The sequence below is a fragment of the Sciurus carolinensis genome, chromosome 3 (assembly GCF_902686445.1).
Source record: "Sciurus carolinensis chromosome 3, mSciCar1.2, whole genome shotgun sequence".
In the NCBI taxonomy this organism is placed as follows: domain Eukaryota; kingdom Metazoa; phylum Chordata; class Mammalia; order Rodentia; family Sciuridae; genus Sciurus; species Sciurus carolinensis.
The window spans coordinates 87491669-87515366 of NC_062215.1; the positions used below are offsets into that span (position 1 = coordinate 87491669).

At 37.2% G+C, this 23698-nt stretch overlaps 1 protein-coding gene across 3 annotated transcripts in view; it reads right to left on the reverse strand.

Moving 5' to 3' along the window:
- Zranb3 (zinc finger RANBP2-type containing 3) overlaps positions 1-23698 on the reverse strand; it is a 303506-nt gene that overhangs the window by 13812 nt on the left and 265996 nt on the right. For all 3 annotated transcript variants that reach the window (XM_047547212.1, XM_047547213.1, XM_047547214.1), the window contains 4 exons: positions 20983-21162; positions 17411-17502; positions 3422-3523; positions 2084-2226 (listed from right to left, as the gene is read on the reverse strand). In XM_047547212.1, coding sequence (XP_047403168.1) covers positions 2084-2226; positions 3422-3523; positions 17411-17502; positions 20983-21162 — 517 coding nt within the window. The remainder of the gene's footprint in view (positions 1-2083; positions 2227-3421; positions 3524-17410; positions 17503-20982; positions 21163-23698) is intronic.

Sequence of the window (23698 nt, forward strand, 5' to 3'; positions counted from 1 at the left end):
TTTACACATGAGCAGTTGTCTCTCTAGTTAGTACTTTAAGTGGTCATCCATCTCTGATAAAGAAACAATACAACACATTTAGAAGTGGTTGGAGTGGGCTGTAAATTCAGTTATAAAGGGAATTGTGATCACATAAGAAAGAGCAAATCAATTACAAAAATGAGAAAATTAGAGAGGACTGGAAGAAACATTGAGAAAAATAAAACAGACATCATATTTTTTGATAGTAAGTGCATGTGTTTGTATACTTTTGTGTACATTGGTATGTACATACATATATGTACAATGCATACATATATTTCATGTGTATTTTTAAAAAAACTTTTTAGTTGTCAATGAACCTTTATTTATTTATTTATATTTGGTGCTAAGAATCAAAGCTAGTGCCTCACATGCTAGGCAAATGCTCTACCACTGAGCCACAACCCCAGGCCCTCACATGTATTTTTTATATAAAGTAATACATGCTTATAGGAAAATTCAACTAGTACAGAAGAGTTTGGATATGAGGCCAAAACTCATAACACATGAATAAACCCAATCAGTTAGAAGGTTTTTATTGGGCGTAGACAGTCTTTTATTTTTAAAGCTGAACTTGAGTGCTTTTAGATGGGTTATGCACTTTCCAATTTACCATCATTCCAGTCCAAACCTCATCCTTTTCTAGTTTTAAATTTGACCTCATTCATTCATTTAGGTTCTTTTGTTTTTAGTCATCAGTTTGTAATCCTGGCATAAAAAATAAAGTGACTTCCACCTTCACAAATCCCCTAACTTTATGCCTCAGAGAAAGATTTCTCAACAGTAGCACTATAGGCATTCTGAAACAGAAAGTTCTTTGGGGGTATAGACCTATTTACTGAAGGATTTTCACAAGCATCTTGTAAGTATATCCACAAGATACTCCCTAGTTGTATCCCCTAGTCATGACAACTGAAAATAACTCCAGATATTGCAACCCTGGGGGGCCAAACTTCCCCAAGTTGAGAACCACTGTTCTAGGGAAACCTCTGATAAGAGTTTCTAAGGTGGCCTTCCAGACAATTTCCAGGTCAACAACAGCAAGTTTATGTTTGTATTTCTATCAGTATTTTAATACTTATTTTTACTCTTAACAACTTGTCATAAGTATCATTCCTTGTTCTCACATCTGTATCTGATGCCACACTTTGAAACAGTTGAAGAGATTTTCACTGAATGAGACTATCTTAATTTAATTATCCACACTCATCCCCCAACAATACCATTGTTTTTTGTTTTTTTGTTTTTTCCATTTGTGTATAGGGAAAAAATTGGAGAATACAGACTATAAAGTGATGGAATGCAAGGATGGGGATATGTTATACAGATAGCAAGAAATGAAGGGTTTTTTCTGCTAATGCTGCTGTTTGGTTTATTGTTCTGTGATCTCTACCAAAGTAGTTAGAGAGCAGCTAACTACTTTTCCTGATAATCCTTGCTTCATGCTAAGAAAAGAATCTACAGAGAATATGGATTTGAGATCACACCAAAGGATATTTGAGTGAGACAAAGATGATTGTGATGCCAAGAAAGGAAAGTAAATGTACAAAGATTAAAAAGGGACCTGTAATTATAAAAGCAAATAATAACAAATGTGTAACAGTTAACCTTTCTTTTTATATCATTTCCAACCATGTGTGATAGGTAACCTTCTATTACTTTGAAAGTGATGGTATTTCAAATAAAACCAGCTCCCCTGCTGCATGTCACCTGTAAACTCATGACACATGAGTGCAAGGCAGGAGAGATGCGGTCTAAGATCATGCTGATGTTCTAAAAGTGACTGTCTTCCTGTTAAAAGGTTTAGCCTCTAACCTCTCAGCTGATGAGTGGGACCCACAAAGAGCTAGATCTGGCTACCAGATCTTTCCCAGGGAATTTTATCAAATTCACTAACTGCCTAATTATGTGGATATGTACTAATACAGCTGGGATTTTATGTTTAGTTGTCTCTCAACTCATCAGGATTTCATTAGTGGTTACATAAGATGTCCCAGACTTCTTACAGAAATAACTATGAAAAATAATACAATACAAAAGAAAAAAGGAAAAGATCTCATACCTTTTGGTACTATTTGGTTTGGTTTGTTGCTTTGTAATCTCTTCCAAAGCAAGGATGGGGCTGCAGAATAATTGCCCACTTTTTCTTATTATCCTTTGCTTCATGGAAGTTAGACTATTCCATTCTCGAACAAATCGCAAAATCTGGCAGAAAAATGAAAAAAGAGTTAGCAGTTAACTGGGCATCTTTCTTTCAAAATAAGGCTGTTAACGACTTGAGAAATTGATGTCTTGCTATATCCCTGAAACAGGCTTTTGAGTTCCACAATTTAAGGCTTGATTAATATAGTTTTCATAACTTTATTATAAACTATGACTAGGACACCTAGTGTATGCCATTAACATACACAGGAGTCAACAATAATGTGCTCACTGAGACCAAAAGAGATCTAGAAGCACATACTCTAGCAGCAGCCAAGGCAAAATTGGTCTTAGAGACAGTTGGTCTTGCAGTGGTGGCAGAGTGACAGTACAACATCTGAGAATCATTTTGTATCTGATGACTGAATTCCTATGGGAAAAAAGGTCATAAAATCTGGGACATTTTTATTAGCATTGCTCTTACTTATTAGTCAGTCATACACATCTAGCTATTTACTTACTAGTCAGTCATACACATCTAGCTATTTACTTATTAGTCAGTCATACACATCTAGCTATTTACTTATTAGTCAGTCATACACATCTAGCTATTTTGGGGGTGAATTTGAGAGTCAGGTTTTCCTTTATGACAGCTGCAGCTGACCACTGGGCAATGCTTAATTTCTACTCAAAGGGTAAAAAAAAAAAAAAAACCATTATTTTCTTGTTAAAAAAATATAATAAAGGTAGATTGCATGCTGGGTCACTCTTGCCCATGATGACCCTTAGCAGTGAAGGTAACTCAGTCACAAACCATCATAAGGCCTCCCTGGCAGTTACCTGGCCTGGAGGGGCATGCTGGTGCTTCTGACAATGTCAAGAGTTACCCAATGTGTGATTATCCCTGCTCTCAAAATTTGTCATTGTTAGAACTTAACTTTAAAAGATAAAATGTGATTCTGACAGATACAAATATCACAGTTGCTAATCCTGTGAATGAGAAATTAAATGATGTAAGGATAATTCTATCTACAGACACAGCAGCTCTAGGTGTGATCATTTACCAAGGAAACAGATTTCACATTTATTCTTAGCACCAAGGCAATTAATAGACACTGCCTGGATAAAAAATGCAACCAGCAATTTGATTCTGCAATAGGCCATGAAGCACTTTTTATTAAACCAAAATGATTGCTAAAATTCCTAAAAACTCTGCATTTAAAATTAATGTAACTATTTTATTTAAAACTGTTCTTACCAGTGAGCGATTCTGTTTCAATTGAAAACTTGCTGGTAAGTCTTCCCAAAGGTCCAATTTTATATTCAAAGGAATGAAATTACAGTTCATCTGTTTTCCTTCCTGATTACAGATTAGGAAGACATTATTAATCCATTTTTTATCAATAGGTACTAGAAAATAATTAATTATGCTGTAGTATGTCCAAGTTCCTAAAAGATAAATTGGTGGCACATTCTAGGTGGTACATTCAAAGGTCTACCCAACATGGCTCCTTGGAAGGATGGGAAGGTGAGAGTGTGTGTCCACACTGCCCACACCTAGCCTAGGCCTTCTGCCTTCAGCTGGGGATGTTGTGCTTACTACCCTGTCTTACTCTTCTCTTTTGCCTAATCTTGGAAATATATATCGAAACAATGAAATTTGTACATTGTCAATTGATTCAGAAGAATATCACTTCCTTGAAGTTAACAGTAGTGCAACCATTTTCAATTCACAAACTTATTTATAATCATTGAAAAATATGTCTCATATTAAAGAAGGGCACTAAGAAATAATCTGAAAAGCCCTCAACAAATGGGTTGCTATACCTATCTACCGTTACAGGAATGACAAACTAGAGAAATTATTTAAACATTTGCTTCCCGAAAGCAATGTTTCAGTGTTGGTCCAAGAGGATTGAGTCAGTGGCACCACTGGAGAGTAAGTGGACCTCCATTCAGATTCCAATAATCAGCTACACAATATGCTGAAATCTTAAGAGTAAAAAGTAACCAGGTACAAGGTATAGTCAATTGAACATAAGTTGAGGTTATTTCTTTTGTGAGGGAGAAGAGCATCTTATACAAAATCTATTATACCAGTAACAGCTGAAGTCATATTCTAAATCTCTTAGCCCAAAAGAAATTTCACAGCTCCCATAAAAAAAATAAGTTCTTACTTCTTAAAAATGTAGACATATAATTGCAATTTGTAAGTCTAAATATAGACAGGTAACTATAATATTTAAGTCTAAATTCAGATATGTAGTTGTAATATATATTCTAAACCCCAGACTTGGGATTATGGAAAAAATGAACACAGCTGGCATAGGACGCTACATATGTGTTACCAATCTGTCTTTTAAGGGGCATATTCTTAGGTAGGGAACTAGGATTTTAAGTCAAATTTCTTTTTTTCTTTTTTTTTGGAGGATGATATGTTTTTTTATTTACCTTTCATTATAACCACTTCTTCCCTGAAGGGCCACAAGCACCTCTCAGGTCAGTGTCATTTCTCAAACTACAGATCCTTTGTTTTCTAGTTACAGTCCCCATCATTCTGTCCATTTCGTCTGTGGACTAGACCCATCATGTCCGGCCTGGTAAGGACCACAATCTTCAGCCACATTCCCAGTCAAAGAAAAAGACTACCCCAGCACTCCCATCCTATAAAGACTCAGGAGACTCCCAGAACCTGCCAGAAGGTCACTCCAGAAGAGACCTGGGAACTCATCCCAGGTTGTATCCCAGTATGCACGAGTCTTCCACTGAGTGTGATCACTGGGTTAAAACATCCATACAGTCTGGTGCAGTGGCCATGCCTATAATGCCAGCTACTGGGAGTATGAGTCAGGAGGATCACATGTTTGAGGCCAGCCTGGGCGACTTAGTAACATCGATTTCATAAAATACACAAGGCAGAGTATTTTCCCCATCACTCCTAAGAAAATCCTTTGACTTTAAAGGACCAGGTGTAACAGCTGAATGGAGGACATTCACTGAATGGACTCCATCCACTTTGGTTTCTTGCATTATTTGATTGAACTGATTCAGAGACAGAATCACTTTTCCAGGAATGAGAAACTAAAGGTGGTACTACCCTTTCAAGGAAATATGTCCTGCTATACTTTGAGTTGAATTTTCATTTAAATTTATCTTCATTTTCTTCTATATCAGTCTATTAATTTTTCTACTGCATTCTAAAGTCACAAAATGAAGCTGTTTGACCAAACCTTGAATCCTCCAGTTCCCTCACTTCGGTCAACCGCCTTCGAGAAATTCCAGTCAGCGACTGGCCCCAAATTTCTACTTCTAGATTTTACTTTGTTTTTTTCTAAAGTAAAAAGGAAAGCTTTCATCTCAACTGTAGCTGTGAAAAGATGAGTCAGCATTTTATCTGTTTAGTTTAGAAAATCATAGCAATTTAATAATAACATTTTAAGGATATATAAGTATCTAAAACAGTCACAAAAATACATTTGAGGAGCTGGGGCTGTAGTTCAGCAGTAGAGCATTTGCCTAGATGTGTGAGACATTGGGGTTTGATTCTTAGCACCACATAAAAATAAACAAATATAATAAAGGCATTCTGTCCATTTATAACTGTAAAAAATTTTTAAAAATACATTTGAGATTACTGACAGAAATGTCAAGAAGATGAAGTAGACTAAGCTACACAGGCTAGGTGGTAGAGTGAGACTATCACTGTAGTTTGGTTGGTAGCAGGCACACTCTAGCTTCTACTAGGAATTTGTAATTTCTTTCCCTGTCTTCACCCCAAAGGGGAAAAAGTAGTGATAAGATTATCCAGGAAGCTGAGCTTTCACTGTACAGAATAAAATGTTTTGGGACTGGGGTTGTGGCTCAGTGGTAGAGCGCTCGCTTAGCACGTGTGAGGCACTGCGTTTGATCCTCAGCACCACATAAAAATAAATAAATAAATAAATAAAACAAAGGCATTGTGTCCATCTACAACTAAAAAAATATTTTAAAAATGTTTAAAGAATTTAAGGGCTTCTAAACTCCTGGTGTGCTCTGACTGTTGGCTGCTTCTTGGCTTCTCCATCTTCAAGATCCTCTGGGAATCACTTCTGTTCCTCTCACATGATGGTTTGAGAGGCACCACTTAGAGCTCTCTGATCATAAGGGATGAGCATAGCTCAGAAACTTAAATATGCCTGGAAAGGAGCAGAGTCCTGGATACTCCCCTGCCAGGCTTGCCACCTCTAGAGGCTCCACAGGGTGGGCCTGGGTCCATGCCTACAAGAGGAACATCAACTACTACCTAGCTTGGTTCTTGGTGTTTCGATCTTGCTGTAGTCCTGTGCTGGATATGGCTCGGAGTTTGGCATTGTGATCTAGTCACTTCCTTCTAACTGAAGATTATTATGTGGCTGGCTGGCTGGCTGACTGCTTATCTATCTATCTATCTATCTATATTTGGTTTAGTAGAAAAACTGTAACTGAAAGTTTGATTAGCACCAACATAAGTTATATTTTAAAAAAGCATTCTTTCAACAGAATGCACCATGGCTTTAAAAAGTCTGGAATTTTATTTTTACTTATAAAGATTAGAAATGTGAAATTGTAGGCCCAATGAAAGTATTTAAAATCTTTTAAATTTTAATTTAAAATTTTCCCTCAAATATTTTATCAGTTTAATGTGGACAGTTTCTCATGTGGTCTCCAAGACACTCTCAAGGAGTCCACAAAGTCACAAGTGTTTTTGTAATAGTAATAGGATATTATTTGCCTCTTTTTTTTTTTTTATTGTGAACAAATGGGATACATGTTGTTTCTCTGTTTGTACATATAGTGAAGGCATACCATTGGTATAATCATACGTTTACATAGGGTGATGTTGGTTGATTCATTGTTATTTTTTCCCCTTCCCCCCACCTCTCCCATCCCTCTTTTCCTTCTATACAGTCCTTCCTTCCCCCATTCTTGCCCCCCTCCCTAACCCTCACTCTAACCCTAAGACTAACCCCTCCCACGCCCCATTATGTATCATCATCCACTTATCAGCGAGATCATTCTTCCTTTGGTTTTTTGAGATTGGCTTATCTCACTTAGCATGATATCCTCCAATTTCGTACATTTGCTTGCAAATGCCATAATTTTATCATTCTTTATGGCTGAGTAATATTCCATTGTATATATATGCCACAGTTTCTTTATCCATTCATCAACTGAAGGGCATCTAGGTTGGTTCCACAATCTGGCTATGGTGAATTGAGCAGCAATGAACATTGATGTGGCTGTATCTCTGTAGTATGCTGATTTTAAGTCCTTTGGGTATAGGCCAAGGAGTGGGATAGCTGGGTCAAATGGTAGTTCCATTCCAAGTTTTCTAAGGAATCTCCATACTGCCTTCCAGAGTGGTTGCACTAATTTGCAACCCCACCGGCAATGTATGAGTGTACCTTTTTCCCCACATCCTCGCCAACACCTGTTGTTGCTTGTGTTCTTGATAATCGCCATTCTGATTGGGGTGAGATGGAATTTTAGGGTTGTTTTGATTTGCATTTCTCTTATTACTAGAGATGTTGAACATTTTTCCATATATTTGTTGATTGTTTGTAGGTCTTCTTCTGTGAAGTGTCTGTTCATTTCCTTAGACCATTTGTCGATTGGGTTATTTGTAGACTTGGTGTTGAGTTTTTTGAGTTCTTTATAGATTCTGGAGATTAGCGCTCTATCTGAAGTATGATTGGCAAAGATTTTCTCCCACTCTGTAGGCTCTTTCTTCACATTGCTGATAGTTTCCTTTGCTGAGAGAAAGTTTTTTAGTTTGAATCTATCCCAGTTGTTGATTCTTGCTTTTACTTCTTGTGCTATGGGAGTCCTGTTGAGAAAGCCTGGTCCTAAGCCGACATGTTGAAGATGTGGACTTACATTTTCTTCTATAAGATGCAGGGTCTCTGGTCTGATTCCGAGGTCCTTAATCCATTTTGAGTTTAGTTTTGTGCACGGTGAGAGATATGGGTTTATTTTCATTTTGTTGCATATGGATTTCCAATTTTCCCAGCACCATTTATTGAAAAGACTATCTTTTCTCCATTGCATATTTTTGGCCCCTTTGTCTAGTATGAGAAAATTGTATTTATTTGGGTTTGTGTCCGTGTCCTCTATTCTGTACCATTGATCTACCTGTCTATTTTGGTACCAATACCATGCCGTTTTTGTTACTATTGCTTTGTAGTATAGTTGAAGTTCAGGTATTGCAATACCCCCTGCTTCATTTTTCCTGCGAAGGATTGCTTTAGCTATTCTGGGTTTTTTATTCTTCCAGATGAATTTCATGATTGCTTGTTCTACTTCTGTAAGGTACATCATTGGGATTTTAATTGGAATTGCATTGAATCTGTATAGCACTTTTGGTAGTATGGCCATTTTGACAATATTAATTCTGCCTATCCAGGAACATGGGAGATCTTTCCATCTTCTAAGGTGTTCTTTAATTTCTTTCTTTAGTGTTCTGTAGTTCTCATTGTAGAGGTCTTTCACCTCTTTTGTGAGATTGATTCCCAAGTATTTTATTTTTTTCGAGGCTATTGTGAATGGGGTAGTTTTCCTAACTTCTCTTTCTGAAGATTCATCACTTATGTATAAAAATGCATTGGATTTATGAGCATTGATCTTGTATCCTGCTACTTTACTGAATTCACTTATGAGTTCTAAGAGTTTTCTGGTGGAATTTCCTGGTTCCTCTAAGTATATAATCATATCATCAGCAAATAGGGATAGTTTGAGTTCTTCTTTTCCAATTCGTATCCCTTTAATTTCTTTGGTCTGTGTAATTGCTCTGGCTAGAGTTTCAAGGACGATATTGAATAGGAGTGGTGAGAGAGGGCATCCCTGCCTTGTTCCAGATTTTAGGGGGAATGCTTTCAGTTTTTCACCATTAAGAATGATATTATTGAGGCAGGCCAAGATGGCGGACTAGAGGGCGGCTGCATTTCACGCTGCTCCAGGTTGCAAGATTCAAAAGAGGAGATAGTGAGAGACTTGGGACCAACTCAAAGCCGCCGGGTGAGTCTCTCCTGTTGGGGAGGCGTCCCAGATGGGGCGGTAGCCCCGGAACGCGGGGAATTTGTGAAGTGGAGTTGCTCGGCGAGATGCCCCTCCCCCCGCTGGAGCGGTAAACAGGGACAACTGGGATCATCGTAGAAGAGGCGGCTCAGCATAGCGCTTGGACTCGAGCAGCCGCTGGGGCTCCGGGCGGCTGCCTGGGGAGGAGCTGCGTGGCGAGCTGTTTGGACCCAGAACAACCGCTTCTGAACACCGGGGGGTTGCCCGGAGGAAGAGGAGAAGCGCGGCGGGACGCTTGGTCTAGGAGTGACTGCATCAGAACCACAGGCGGTTGCCAGAGGAGGAGCTGCGTGGTGAACTGTTTGAACTCAGATAGAGCGCTCCTGAGTGCCGGGAGGTTGCCCGGAGGAGGAGGAGGAGCGTGGCGTGTTGCTTGACCTGGGAGTGACTGCATCAGAGCCGCGGGCAGTTGCTGGAGGAGGAGCTGCGTGACGAGCTGTTTGAACTCGGAGCAGCTGCTCCAGAACACTGGTGGCCTGCCTGGAGGAGGAGAGCGGTGGGACGCTTAGTCTGGGAGTGACTGCATCAGAACCACAGGCGGTTGCCAGAGGAGGAGGCGAGTGGTGAGTTGATTAGACTAAAAGCGACCGCTCCTGAACACTGGTGGCCTGCCTGGAGGAGGAGCGTGGTGAGTTACCTGGTCTCGGAGCCACCGCTCCTGAACACCCGGGGGGGGCTACCCCAAGGAGGAGGAGGAGGAACAGGGTGGGTCACTTGGACTTGGAGTGACTGCCTAGGGCTACGAGAGGTTGGCGGGAGGAGGAGACGCAAAGTGAGTTGCTTGGACTCCTAGTGACTGCGTCGGAAACCGGGCGGCTGTCCGGAGGAGGAGGTGTGTGGCAGGTCTCTGGGTCTCGGAGCTATTGAACGGGGCTCCAGGTGGTGGCTCAGGGGAGGGGCTGCATAGCCAGGCGATTGGTGCAGAGCAAGGTCCCAGGAGCTAGGTGGCTTCTTGCTGGAAGAGCCGCACAGAGACACGCCTAGGGGCGGAGCGAAGTTTGCAGGGCGGCGGGCAGATTCTCTGGGAGAGGCAGCCTAAGGAGAATCGCCTGCGAAGGGTGAGGCTCCCAGGCCCAGGACGTAGGTCCGGGCCCCTGGGATCGTTGCAGAGGAAGACAGCCCAGCCCAGGGGGTAGTTGTAGATTGAGGGGAACCTCTAGGAGGGCAACTGACCAGCGAGACGTCCCCACCGAGTGACTCTTCCTGGACGGGGGAGGTTTTCCCACAGGGACGGTAAAGCCAGAGACATAGGCACAAACAGGTCTTGCCTCAGCCCGCAGTCTAGTTCCCCATTGGATGACCATTGGTCAACAAGTGGAGGCACCTCTGCCCACTAGCAGGGAATATACGCCACCTGAGGGTTACCACACCTAGAGAGGCAGCTTCTTCGTGGAGCTCTGCATTATCAACCTCCTCCAAGACTTCAGGCTACTGAAGGATAAGAGGGGATATACTAGCAATCTTCAGGGACATTATAAGTTGATAGAGGAAATCTGCAATATCTTAAGACCCACTGATTCCTGAACAATATGAGAAAACAAGGGAAGAAAATGCCCCAAACAAATCTAGATGTTACATCAATAAAATCCAACGACAGCATGGGAGAAGAAATGACAGAAAGGGAGTTCAGAATGTACATAATTAAAATGATTAGGGAAGCAAACGATGAGATGAAAGAGCAAATGCAGGCATTGAATGATCGCACCAATCGACAGTTAACAGAGCAAATTCAGGAAGCAAAAGATCATTTTCAATAAAGAGTTAGAGATATTGAAAAAAAAACAAACAGAAATCCTTGAAATGAAGGAAACAATAAACAAAATTAAGAACTCCATAGAAAGCATAACCAATAGGATAGAACAGCTGGAAGACAGAACTTCAGATATTGAAGACAAAATATTTAACCTCGAAAACAAAGTTGAACAAACAGAGAAGATGGTGAGAAATCATGAACAGAATCTGCAAGAACTATGGGATATCATGAAAAGGCCAAATTTAAGAATTATTGGGATTGAGGAAGGCTTAGAGAAACAAACCAAAGGAATGAACAATCTATTTGAAGAAATAATATCAGAAAATTTCCCAAATCTGAAGAACGAAATGGAAAATCAAGTCCAAGAGGCTTATAGGACTCCAAATACACAAAATTACAACAGACCCACACCAAGGCACATTATAATGAAAATACCTAACATACAAAATAAAGACAGAATTTTAAAGGCTGTGAGAGAAAAGAACCAAATTACATTCAGGGGGAAGCCAATACGGATATCAGCAGATTTTTCAATCCAGACCCTAAAAGCTAGAAGGGCCTGGAACAACATTTTTCAAGCTCTGAAAGAAAATGGATGCCAACCAAGAATCTTATACCCAGCAAAACTTACCTTCAAATTTGACGATGAAATAAGATCATTCCATGATAAACAAAAGCTAAAAGAATTTACAAAAAGAAAGCCAGCATTACAGAACATTCTCAGTAAAATATTTCATGAGGAAGAGATAAAAAACAAAAAAGCAAATCAGCAAAGGGAGGAATTATCCTAAAGGAACTGTCAAATAAAGGAGGAACCAAGATGTGTCAAAAATTTTAAATATGAACCAAATGACTGGGAATACAAATCATATCTCAATAATAACCCTGAATGTTAATGGCCTGAATTCATCAATCAAAAGACATAGACTGGCAGATTGGATTAAAAGAAAGATCCAACAATATGTTGCCTGCAAGAGACTCACCTCATAGAAAGAGATACCCATAGACTAAAGGTGAAAGGATGGGGAAAAACATACCATGCACATGGGCTCAGCAAAAAAGCTGGAGTATCCATCCTCATTTCAGATAATGTGGACTTCAAGCCAATGTTAGTTAGAAGGGATAAAGAAGGACATTTCATACTGCTTAAGGGAAGCATAAATCAGCAAGATATAACAATCATAAACATCTATGCCCCAAACAGTGGCTCATCCATGTATGTTAAACAAATCGTTCTCAATTTTAGAAACCAAATAGACCATAACACAATAATACTAGGTGATTTTAACACGCCTCTTTCACCACTGGACAGATCTTCCAAACAAAAATTGAACAAAGAAACCATAGATCTCAATAACACAATCAATAATTTAGACTTAACAGACATTTATAGAATATACCATCCAACCAAGAGCAAATACACTTTCTTCTCAGCAGCACATGGATCCTTCTCTAAAATAGACCATATATTATGCCACAAAGCTAATGTCAGCAAATACAAGAAGATAGAGATGCTACCTTGTATTCTATCAGATCATAATGGATTGAAGTTACAAATTAATGAAAGAGTAAAAAACAGAAACTACTCCAACACCTGGAGATTAAACAATATGCTACTATATGATGAATGGATAACAGAAGATATTAGGAAGGAAATTAAAAAATTCTTAGAGGTAAACGAGAACAAAGAAACATCATATCAAAATCTCTGGGACACTATGAAAGCGGTATTTAGAGGAAGATTTATTTCATGGAGCGCATTTAATAAAAGAAGTAAAACTCAGAAAATAAATGACCTAACACTACAGCTCAAAGCCCTAGAAAAAGAAGAACAGACCAAGACCAAAAGTAGTAGAAGACAGGAAATAGTTAAACTGAGAGCTGAAATCAACGAAATTGAAACAAAAGAAACAATACAAAAAATTGACAAAATAAATAGTTGGTTCTTCGAAAAAATAAACAAAATTGATAAACCTTTAGCCACACTAACAAAGAGAAGACGAGAGAAAACCCAAATCACTAAAATTCGGAATGAACAAGGAAATATCACAACAGACACGACTGAAATACAAAACATAATTAGAAGCTATTTGAAAATCTATACTCCAACAAAATAGAAAATTTCGAAGACATCAACAGGTTTCTAGAGACATATGAATTGCCTAAACTGAACGAGGAGGACATACACAATTTAAATAGACCCATTTCAAGTAATGAAATAGAAGAAGTCATCAAAAGCCTTCCAACAAAGAAAAGTCCAGGACCAGATGGGTTCTCAGCCGAGTTCTACAAAACCTTTAAAGAAGAGCTCATTCCAATACTTCTCAAAGTATTCCAGAAAATAGAAGAGGAGGGAACTCTCCCAAACTCATTCTATGAAGCCAATATTACCCTGATTCCTAAACCAGACAGAGACACATCGAGGAAAGAAAATTTCAGACCAATATACTTAATGAACATCGACCCAAAAATTCTCAACAAAATTTTAGCAAATCGCATACAAAAACATATTACAAAGATAGTGCACCATGATCAAGTGGGTTTCATCCCAGGGATGCAAGGTTGGTTCAACATCAGGAAATCAATAAATGTCATTCACCATATCATCAGACTTAAAGTCAAGAATCACATGATTATTTCGATAGATGCAGAAAAAGCATTTGATAAAATACAGCACTCCTTCATGCTCAAAACACTAGAAAAAATAGGGATAGTGGGAACATTCCTTAACATTGTAAAGGCCATCTACGCTAAACCCATGGCTAATATCATTCTAAATGGTGAAAAACTGAAAGCATTCCCTCTAAAAACTGGAACAAGGCAGGGATGCCCTCTTTCACCACTCCTATTCAATATCGTCCTTGAAACTCTAGCCAGAGCAATTAGACAGACCAAAGAAATTAAAGGGATTCGAATAGGAAAAGAAGAACTCAAACTATCCCTATTTGCTGATGATATGATGGTATACTTAGAGGAACCAGGAAATTCCACCAGAAAACTTTTATATCTCATAAGTGAATTCAGTAAAGTAGCGGGATATAAGATCAATGCACATAAATCTAAGGCATTTTTATATATAAGCGATGAATCTTCAGAAAGAGAAATTAGGAAAACTACCCCATTCACAATAGCATCGAAAAAAAAAAATACTTGGGAATCAATCTCACAAAAGAGGTGAAAGACCTCTACAATGAGAACTACAGAACACTAAAGAAAGAAATTAAAGAAAACCTTAGAAGATGAAAAGATCTCCCATGTTCCTGGATAGGCAGAATTAATATTGTCAAAATGGCCATACTACCAAAAGTGCTATACAGATTCAATGCAATTCCAATTAAAATCCCAATGATGTACCTTACAGAAATAGAGCAAGCAATTATGAAATTCATCTGGAAGAATAAAAAACCCAGAATAGCTAAAGCAATCCTTGGCAGAAAGAGTGAAGCAGGGGCTATCGCAATACCAGATCTTCAACTCTACTACAAAGCAATAGTAACAAAAACGGCATGGTATTGGTACCAAAATAGAAAGGTGGATCAATGGTACAGAATAGAGGACACGGACACAAACCCAAATAAATACAATTTTCTCATACTAGACAAAGGGGCCAAAAATATGCAATGGAGAAAAGATAGCCTCTTCAACAAATGGTGCTGGGACAATTGGAAATCCATATGCAACAGAATGAAACTAAACCCATATCTCTCACCATGCACAAAACTAAACTCAAAATGGATTAAGGATCTCGGAATCAGACCAGAGACCTTGCATCTTATAGAAGAAAAAGTAGATCCAGAGCTTCAACATGTCGGCTTAGGACCAGACTTCCTCAACAGAACTCCCATAGCACAAGAAATAAAAGCAAGAATTAATAACTGGGATAGATTCAAACTAAAAAACTTTCTCTCAGCAAAGGAAACTATCAGCAATGCAAAGAAAGAGCCTACAGAGTGGGAGAAAATCTTTGCCAATCATACTTCAGATAGAGCGCTAATCTCCAGAATCTATAAAGAACTCAAAAAACTCTACACCAAGAATGTAAATAATCCAACTGACAAATGGGCTAAGGAAATGAATAGACACTTCACAGAAGAAGATCTACAAGCAATCAACAAACATATGGAAAAATGTTCAACATCTCTAGTAATAAGAGAAATGCAAATCAAAACCACCCTAAGATTCCATCTCACCCCAATTAGAATGGCAATTATCAAGAATACAAGCAACAACAGGTGTTGGCGAGGATGTGGGGAGAAAGGTACACTCTTACATTGCTGGTGGGGCTGCAAATTAGTGCAGCCACTCTGGAAAGCAGTGTGGAGATTCCTTAGAAAACTTGGAATGGAAACACCATTTGACCCAGCTATCCCACTCCTTGGCCTATACCCAAAGGACTTAAAATCAGCATATTACAGAGATACAGCCACATCAATGTTCATAGCTGCTCAGTTCACAATAGCCAGATTGTGGAACCAACCTAGATGTCCTTCAATTGATGAATGGATAAAGAAACTGTGGCATATATATACAATGGAATATTACTCAGCCCTAAAGAATGGTAAAATTATGGCATTTGCAGGCAAATGGATGAAATTGGAGAATATCATGCTAAGTGAGATAAGCCAATCTCAAAAAACGAAAGGAAGAATGATATCGCTATTAAGTGGATGATGACACATAATGGGGGGGGAAGTGTTAGTGTTGGGGTTGGAGTTGGGTTTAGGGAGGGGGGCAGGAATGGAGGAAGGAAGGACTGTATAGATGGAGGGGAAGGGTGGGAGGGGAGGGGGGGAAGGGAAAAAATGGCAGAATGAATCAAACAACATTACCCTATGTAAATTTATGATTACACAAATGGTATGCCTTTACGCCATGTACAGACAGAGAAACAACATGTATCCCATTTGTTTACAATAATAAAAAAAAAAGATCCATATCCAAAAAAAAAAAAAAAAAAAAAAACAAACCAGATTTCAAAGATTTTTTCCAAAAAAGAAGAATGTAAAAGACTCTCCTGTATTTTTTACATTGTCTATAGATTGAAGTAGCACTATTTTGGATAAAATGTGTTTTTAAGGCATATTGTTAAAGTTGATTTCACCTTTTATTTTCCTCGTGACTATTAGAAAAGTTAAAATGGCAAAAAAAAAAAAAAAAAAAAGAATGATATTATTTGCCTATTAAACTCTCATTGTCTCATCAGATATTAAAATTTTCTAGTAGCTACGATAATATATCATACAAAACAAATGCAGAAGCAGATAAAAGAATCCCATTATTTTTTATTGAGACTTTAGAGAGAACTGCCAAAAATGTAAAATAGTGCCTTTTTCTCAATAAATATTTTTCTGTTTTTGAAAATATAACTTATTTATCATAAAAACATGCTATTTATATGAATATATAATGGTTTACTGTTGTTACTTTTAAATGGATTAATACATGAATATTTTTTAGGGTCTTTATTTTAATTTTTTTTAAAGGGCAGTCAGTGTGGGTAATTAGGAAGACCCTATTACAAAATGAGAAATAAAAAGGACTATGGGATATAGTTCAGTAGTAAAGCACCACTGGGTTCAATGCTAAGTACCAAAATAAATAAATAAAAGAATCTGCCATTAAACTGCCAGAATGCTTATCTGCCAGCTTCCTGGCTGGCAGCTTCACCATTGGGATCCACTAGAGTGTCAGAGCTAAGGGCATCCCGGTCCCCTTTTTTAATTAAAGCATTATAATTATACATAGTAGTTGGGTTCATTTTGACAAAATTATACATGCAAGGAATTTGATTTTCATTTTCCTTTTGAATACAGTAAATATCAGTGTAAACAAAAGTTCTTTGGGGTCCTAAACAAATTTTAGGAGTAAAAAGGAGTCTGAAACTAAAAAGTTTGAGTGCCACTAAAGTAGGTTATGGCAGGAAACTGAACAATCATATACAAAGGTTTTCACTTTTATTTTGCATAGAGAGATGAGTTAGGCTTCTATAAAGAAGCACCTGCTTTGGCTCCTTCAAATGATCAGTGCAGGAACTAACTTATTGAGAGTTCATGAGGATTGGACACTGGGCTAGGTGCTTGATAGGCCTTAGCTCATTTTATCCTCGAAACAAATCCCCTCCACAGTTTATAGCTGAAGAAATTGAAGCACAGAGCAGTTAACCGTCCAAGATGATAGTAAAAGATTTGAACTGAGACAGCCTTGTCCCGAAGTCAATGCTCTTAATGACTAGTCTTGCCTCTGATTGTCTTTAGATTTAACGCAGGAATCTGATGACTATCTTTAAGGAGGAAAAGAACTAGCTGCCTATCTTATTGTTAATAAAATTAAATATCTTCACTGAAAAACTTAAAAAGGAAGCCATTTTTATGTTTCAAGCTACAGATTCTGCATGATGCTTACCTTAGTATAGAGGTGAATCCGGTCAGTATTCTTACTTGCACAAAACATTAAGGTATCATACACTGGCAGAGTGTCCAAACTCTGTAACTGCTCTAAATAAAGAAGAAAGAGAATCTGAAGCCTTGTCTGCCCTCTACCTAAAATAGCTTATTTTAACCTTTTGTTAGAATGATGAAATAACTTGGTGGTACACTCCTGTAATCCTAGCAGTTTGGGAGGCTGAAGCAGGAGGACAGTGAGTTCAAAGTCAGCCTCAGCAAAAGTGAGATGCTAAGCAACTCAGTGAGATCCAGTCTCTAAATAAAATTAACAAATTAGAAAAAAAAGAGGGGGGCTGAGGATATGTCTTAGTGGTTAAGCACCTCTGGGTTCAATCCCTGATACCAATAGAATAAAAATAAAATAAAATAAAATAAAACAAACATATTTTGTAAACAACATGTTTTCAGGCTTGAAGACTACCATGTAACTCAAGTTTTATCTTAAACTAGACATGTTAATTTTCTACATAAAATAGATTAGATTGGATGATTTCTTTTTAAAAAACTGCAGTGAACCACACAGATTTCTTAATTTGCCTTTCATCTCTAAAATTATAAACTTTGATACCAATTTATAGCATCCAAAAAATATAGATGCTTTAAAAAAAATCACTGTTAAGAGTTTTGAAAGGATGAATGGAGAATTTAGACTTTTAGAGACAATTTTAAGGTATTAACTATTTCAAAAATTATTAGAGATAACACTTCTACCTATATAACTCTATTTTATTTTTTAAAACATAAAACAATGGTTTTCAAAAGTCAAATCCAATTATCCCAAACTAAACATTATTTCTTCTTCAAATAGAACAAAGACACTTTATCATCTTTAATGAATGCTAGCCATGTCTTTTCCAAAAGATATCCCCTCATTCAAATCATGAAAAACAAACAAAAACCGAAATAATGCTACTCCACTCCCCGATAAAAATACCACTACTTCAAGTGTGATAAGAAAGTCAAAATAAAATAGAAAATAATGAAGAGGAAAAAATGATGCTTATTTGAAATGACAGAATCAAACCATCATTAATGATGCAGAGAGCTATTAACCAGAGAGGGAAACTGAAGAATCTTTAGGGTTTGGCATCTATTCTTATTCTTTTGCTTCAGTTAACGTGTGTGTGAGTGTGTAATGTGTGTATCATCTTAAACTTTCTTTACAATTTCTTTTCTGGGTAGTCCAAATTCTTTCTGGTATTCCATGGCCAATAACAAAGCTAAAATCTACCATTCACATGCATTGAGATGGGAATCTGATTTTCATTCATATTAGGTGCATGAGCTTAGTTAGAACTATACTACTACTGTATTATTGCACATGAGGTACACGCATTGTTATTACTATGTGTATTGATTTTAACTAACTTTGAGATGTCTTAAAAATTTCACTATGATTTGGTATCAAAATGAAAAGTCAGCATAGATCAAAAAACTAGAATATAGAGCAGGAAAATGTAGGTTTGATATTAAAGAAGCAAATGTGTATCACAGGGAAATAACCACAATTTCTTACTTTCTTGCAAGGAATGACTGAATGCTTCATGGGATCTAAGAAAAAGAGATGTCTACAAATAGAAGAAGCTGCTACATTTCGTTATTGAGATGTGCAAAAGATTTTTCCATTACAATGCCAAGCAAAGCAACTGGAGGCATGAGATAATGCCAAAACCTCAGAATAAACAAATGAACAAAAATGTCAAGATGGAATGGCCTGGTCTAGGCTATCATAAACATATTTTGTCATAGTTTAATTGTCAGAGTTTTTTCTTTCTTAATGCTCCATAAAATAAGTGCATTTAATAATCAATGTGTCTTCAACTTTGAAGAACTATGCACTGATGCTCAAAGATCAAAGAAGTCATTCTTTGGGAAAAAGAATTATAAGAACAACTCCAAATCAGCTAATATTCATTCTTGGTAGCTGACAGCTAGATTAGAGGAATATATTTCTCTTTTCAGTGTTGTCATGAAAGGTAATTTTATGGTTCAAAAATACAGATGATGCACCTTTGGAAGATAAATTCATCCTTCCAGACCTCTGGAATTCCAGTTAGAACAAAACTACTGTTCCAGAGTACTACATGTTACTCTGGTTCTAAAAGAGCAAATTTCAGAAGAATAAGCATCTTAATATAGTATGCCTCTTTTGTTTTCTGTTTTTAATTCTCATTAGTGGGAAGATGTGAAGCATATCTCTTAGGTGGAATTATCAGTCCAAAGACTTGAAAAGTCAAAAACAAAACAAAACGAGGACAGGCAAGGAAGGAAATGCTGGCATTGTCTGAAATGGATGAGGCCAATGTAAATTTCAGTGTCTGAGTTGAATTTCTAAGTCTGGTGATTTTTTTTTTTTTTAAGTACTGTCAGTATAAGCTAAAACATGTCTCCATCAAGAGACCAATTTACAGCTAACAAGTCAATGTTTCCTTGTTATAGATGAAGACTCTTGGCCCAGTTAATAACTGCCAGGCGATGATCCTACTCTGTAGTTCACTTAGCTATATGCTGTCCTACAACCAGAGCTTCATCAGAACTTGAGTTTATTCTCAGCAGGAACAAGGAAACTGGACACAAGAGTATACCCCACCTGAGTCTATCCGGTCTACTTGAAAGCTGCTAAAATTAGAACTAAGCAGGATTCACTTTAATATATTCTTGGGAAGTCCTTGGGGAACTGAAGGAATTGAAGGAGTGAAAGAAGAAAAGAGGATGCTTTGAGCTCAGAAATTCCTTAATGAACATTTCATTTTAAAGCTATGAATCTGATTCCAAATTATATCAGTGTTAAACAACCACAAAGAAGAAAGATTTCAGGAGTTTTGAGTTGGTTTTACTAGGAATATCAGTCTGTAGGTTACTATGGTCACTAAATGAGTAACAAGAAAAACAACCCAAAAGTGCTCACGGACTTTTGCCAGTTGGCCCATAAAAGATAGTGATGTATGACTACAGGCTGGTATTTGCTAATCATCACAGCTATAAATAATGAATGGAATCAAGCAATAAATAAATACATCTGAAACACTAGATGGTTGGCTCCAAGTACAGTTATGATTCATATAGTCTTAAAATTATGTACCTTAAAAACAATTTCACAAATTAAAAAAATGCCAATTAAGAGTAGCCATTTAAAAGACTTCATATGTAAATAATTAATGATTTATTAAGGGGTTCTTTAATAATCTGCTAATCTTACTATTTTGTCCAAAATCACTTCCCCCAAATCAAAATAACATACTGCTAGTGTGCATGGGCTAGGTTTGGTTGAGGCAGGACAACAGGCCTGGTGGCAAAACATGCAGCTATTTATTGGTTTTGCTCCATGTGTGATATCTGAATGCCAACAGACACACTCAGCAGTTCTAGCCATCTGGTGTTTAAGAATGTGGTTATGAATGGTTGGCATTTTTAATATAAAAGGGAATAAAAGGCATCTGGAACAAGGTATCAATCACATATTCAATAATAGTGCTATGTGTTAAAGAACATGGTTATTATTTGGACACTAGAAATAGAAACAAGTCTTACCATTATCTGATTGGGCCATAAGTCTGTCTTCCCCCTCAACTTTTGACACTTCTTCCTTGCTTTCAGCCAACTGGTCAGGTTCAGACTGTGTAATGATTTGTTTTTCACAGTCTGAACTAGTCTGAACTTTTTTAGAGATGTCTTTCTGAGAATCATCTTCCTGGATATGGTTGAGGCTGTCTGTTTGAAGAATTATTTAAATAAAATAATTTATACTTAAAAGTATAGTTAAAACATTATAGCTAGGTCTTAAAAAAAAAAAAAAAAGAAAAAATAGTTAATTGCTTGTTCCTTCTTTCAAAATGTTTACCAGGAGCCTACTATTTGCCCAGAACTAGGTTGATAGAAAGATAGTAAGGAATAAAAGAGATAAAATCCTCATTTCCTGAATATTCCATTCTGGAGATAGACAATAATGTAAGCAAATAAATAGTGGATCTTTAGATAAAGAGAACCAAACTGAATTATTACGACTATGGGAATTGGGGGTTGGGGAAGGCAATGAGGAAATGTTGGAATTCAAAAAAAATTAAAGGAGCAATATTTAAAAATCATATAGAGCAAAAGTTGTCAAGGCCAAGCTCTCAGAGGAATTCCACTGGATCTGAGAGCTGTCTATGAACCTAGAAGCCTGGTCCAGGGCTTGTATTTTTGAATTAGATACTAAATGTGTCTAGAGTCCACTAGAGAGTTCTAGGCAGAAGAAAAATAATGCTCTCATTTTTTAAAGGATCACTCTGGCTAGTTTTCATAAAAGGATCACAAGGGGGAGGGGTGACTAGAAGGGAGGTTCCTGAGGCCTGGGACAAAGATGATGGTGGGTTTTGGATAGGATGGTGACAATAAAGAGAATGTGGCTGGAATCAAGATTTATTTTAGAGGTTACTTAATGGATTAAGTGTGGAAGGCTCAACTCACAATAGGTTTTTGGCATGTAGGGAAGATTGGGGAGCATATTTGGGTGCTTAATATGACAGTGGTGATTAGCCAGGAATTCTGTTTTGAACATGTTAAGATTGAGGTTCCCATTAGACATCTAGGTGGAGATGTTACATAGGCCACTGGCTATATCCAGTCTGCAATTCAAGTAGGAGACATAAATTTGTATGATTTGAACTGTAAGTTGTTAATTATAAACTACAGACGTTAAGAACAAAGCATAAGGAAAGAGGTACATATTTATAAATATTAGCATTCAATGTATATTATACCACACATTCTCTAATGTATTAGAGACTGTATTAGCAACTATTACAGATTGTAATATTCTAATATTGCTCCTTTAATTTTTTGGATTCCATCCTTTCCTCAAAGAGTTATATGGAGAGCACTGTTTTAAAAAGCAGATGAAGAACTGGGGAGAGTTGTCCTAGCATGCAAGAGGTCCTGGGTTCAACCCCCAATACCACACACACATTAAAAAAAAAATTAGATGAATTAGAATTGACACTCCTTTTTAATACTTTTGGGGGTCCACCTAAATCAAGGTTGAAAATTATTATACCAAATTATAGTAATGTAATTTGAATAATTACAATTTTAAGTTATGGTAATACCACTGTTACTCAGATACTATTTCTCTCTAAAAAGATTTTCATATCACAACAGGTAGTTCAGCTGGGAATGGTGGTGCACACCTGTATTCCCAGCAACTCGGGAGGCTGAGGTAGGAGAATTGCAAGTTTGAGGCCAGTCTCAGCAATTTAGCAAGACCTTAAGCAACTTAGTGAGATTCTGTCTCAAAATAAAAAAATAAAAAGGGCTAGGAATGTGGTTTAGTGGGAAAGTGACCCCTGGGTTCAATCTTCAGTACCAAAAACAAAATAAAATCCAAACAAAAAAAAACCATTAAAGAGTAGTTTATACTCATGAAGGTAGTTTTCTTGAAGTTGCTTATTAAATTATAGGTCTAGGAATTTCACTGTTGTTCTTCGTATTATAAAGGAAAAAATCAGAACTATAAAATCTATATAATACTATGATTTTTCTTGCTAAGTCAATTAACTTACATACTTAATGTGAACTGAAATTATTTTATAGTCAGAAAACACTTTATTTTTATTGACTATACCAGTTGCAAATTACATGGGGTCATGCTAATTGTGACAGGGATATTATATGGAATAAGATTTGGTTCCAATTTAGTTTGCAGACAACAGGTGCTTACATAACAAATATAACCATCCAGATGGCAGACTTGTCAATTTTGGTATGAGCACCCAGAATAAAAGAAGAAAGGCTTAGCTACTGATTACATTAAAACTAAGAGAGTAAAGGAAAGCAGGAAGGAAAAAAATTTTTTTCTTTTTTTTTTTTTTTCTAGTGGTATGGGGGATTAAACCCAGTGGTGTTCTATCACCAAGCTACACCCCCAGCTCTTTTTATTTTTTGAGACAGAGTCTCCCTAAGTTGTGGAGCTTGGTCTCAAACTTACAATCCTCCTGCCTCAACCTTGTGAGTCACTGAGATTACAGGCATGTGCCACTACACCTGATTAGGAAGGAAAATGCTGTAATATCAGAGTCTATATCTTAATTGAGTCTTTGTCAATGACAATATTCCAAAGAATTAATGTATAATGGAAAACTAGATGTGAATGATTATTACCACTGATAAACAAAATGAGTATTTCTAAGTTTCCAAAACTGTCACTTGGCTTTTTTTTTTTTTTTTTTTTTTTTTTTGAGCCCAGGAGTGCTTAACCACTGAGCCACAT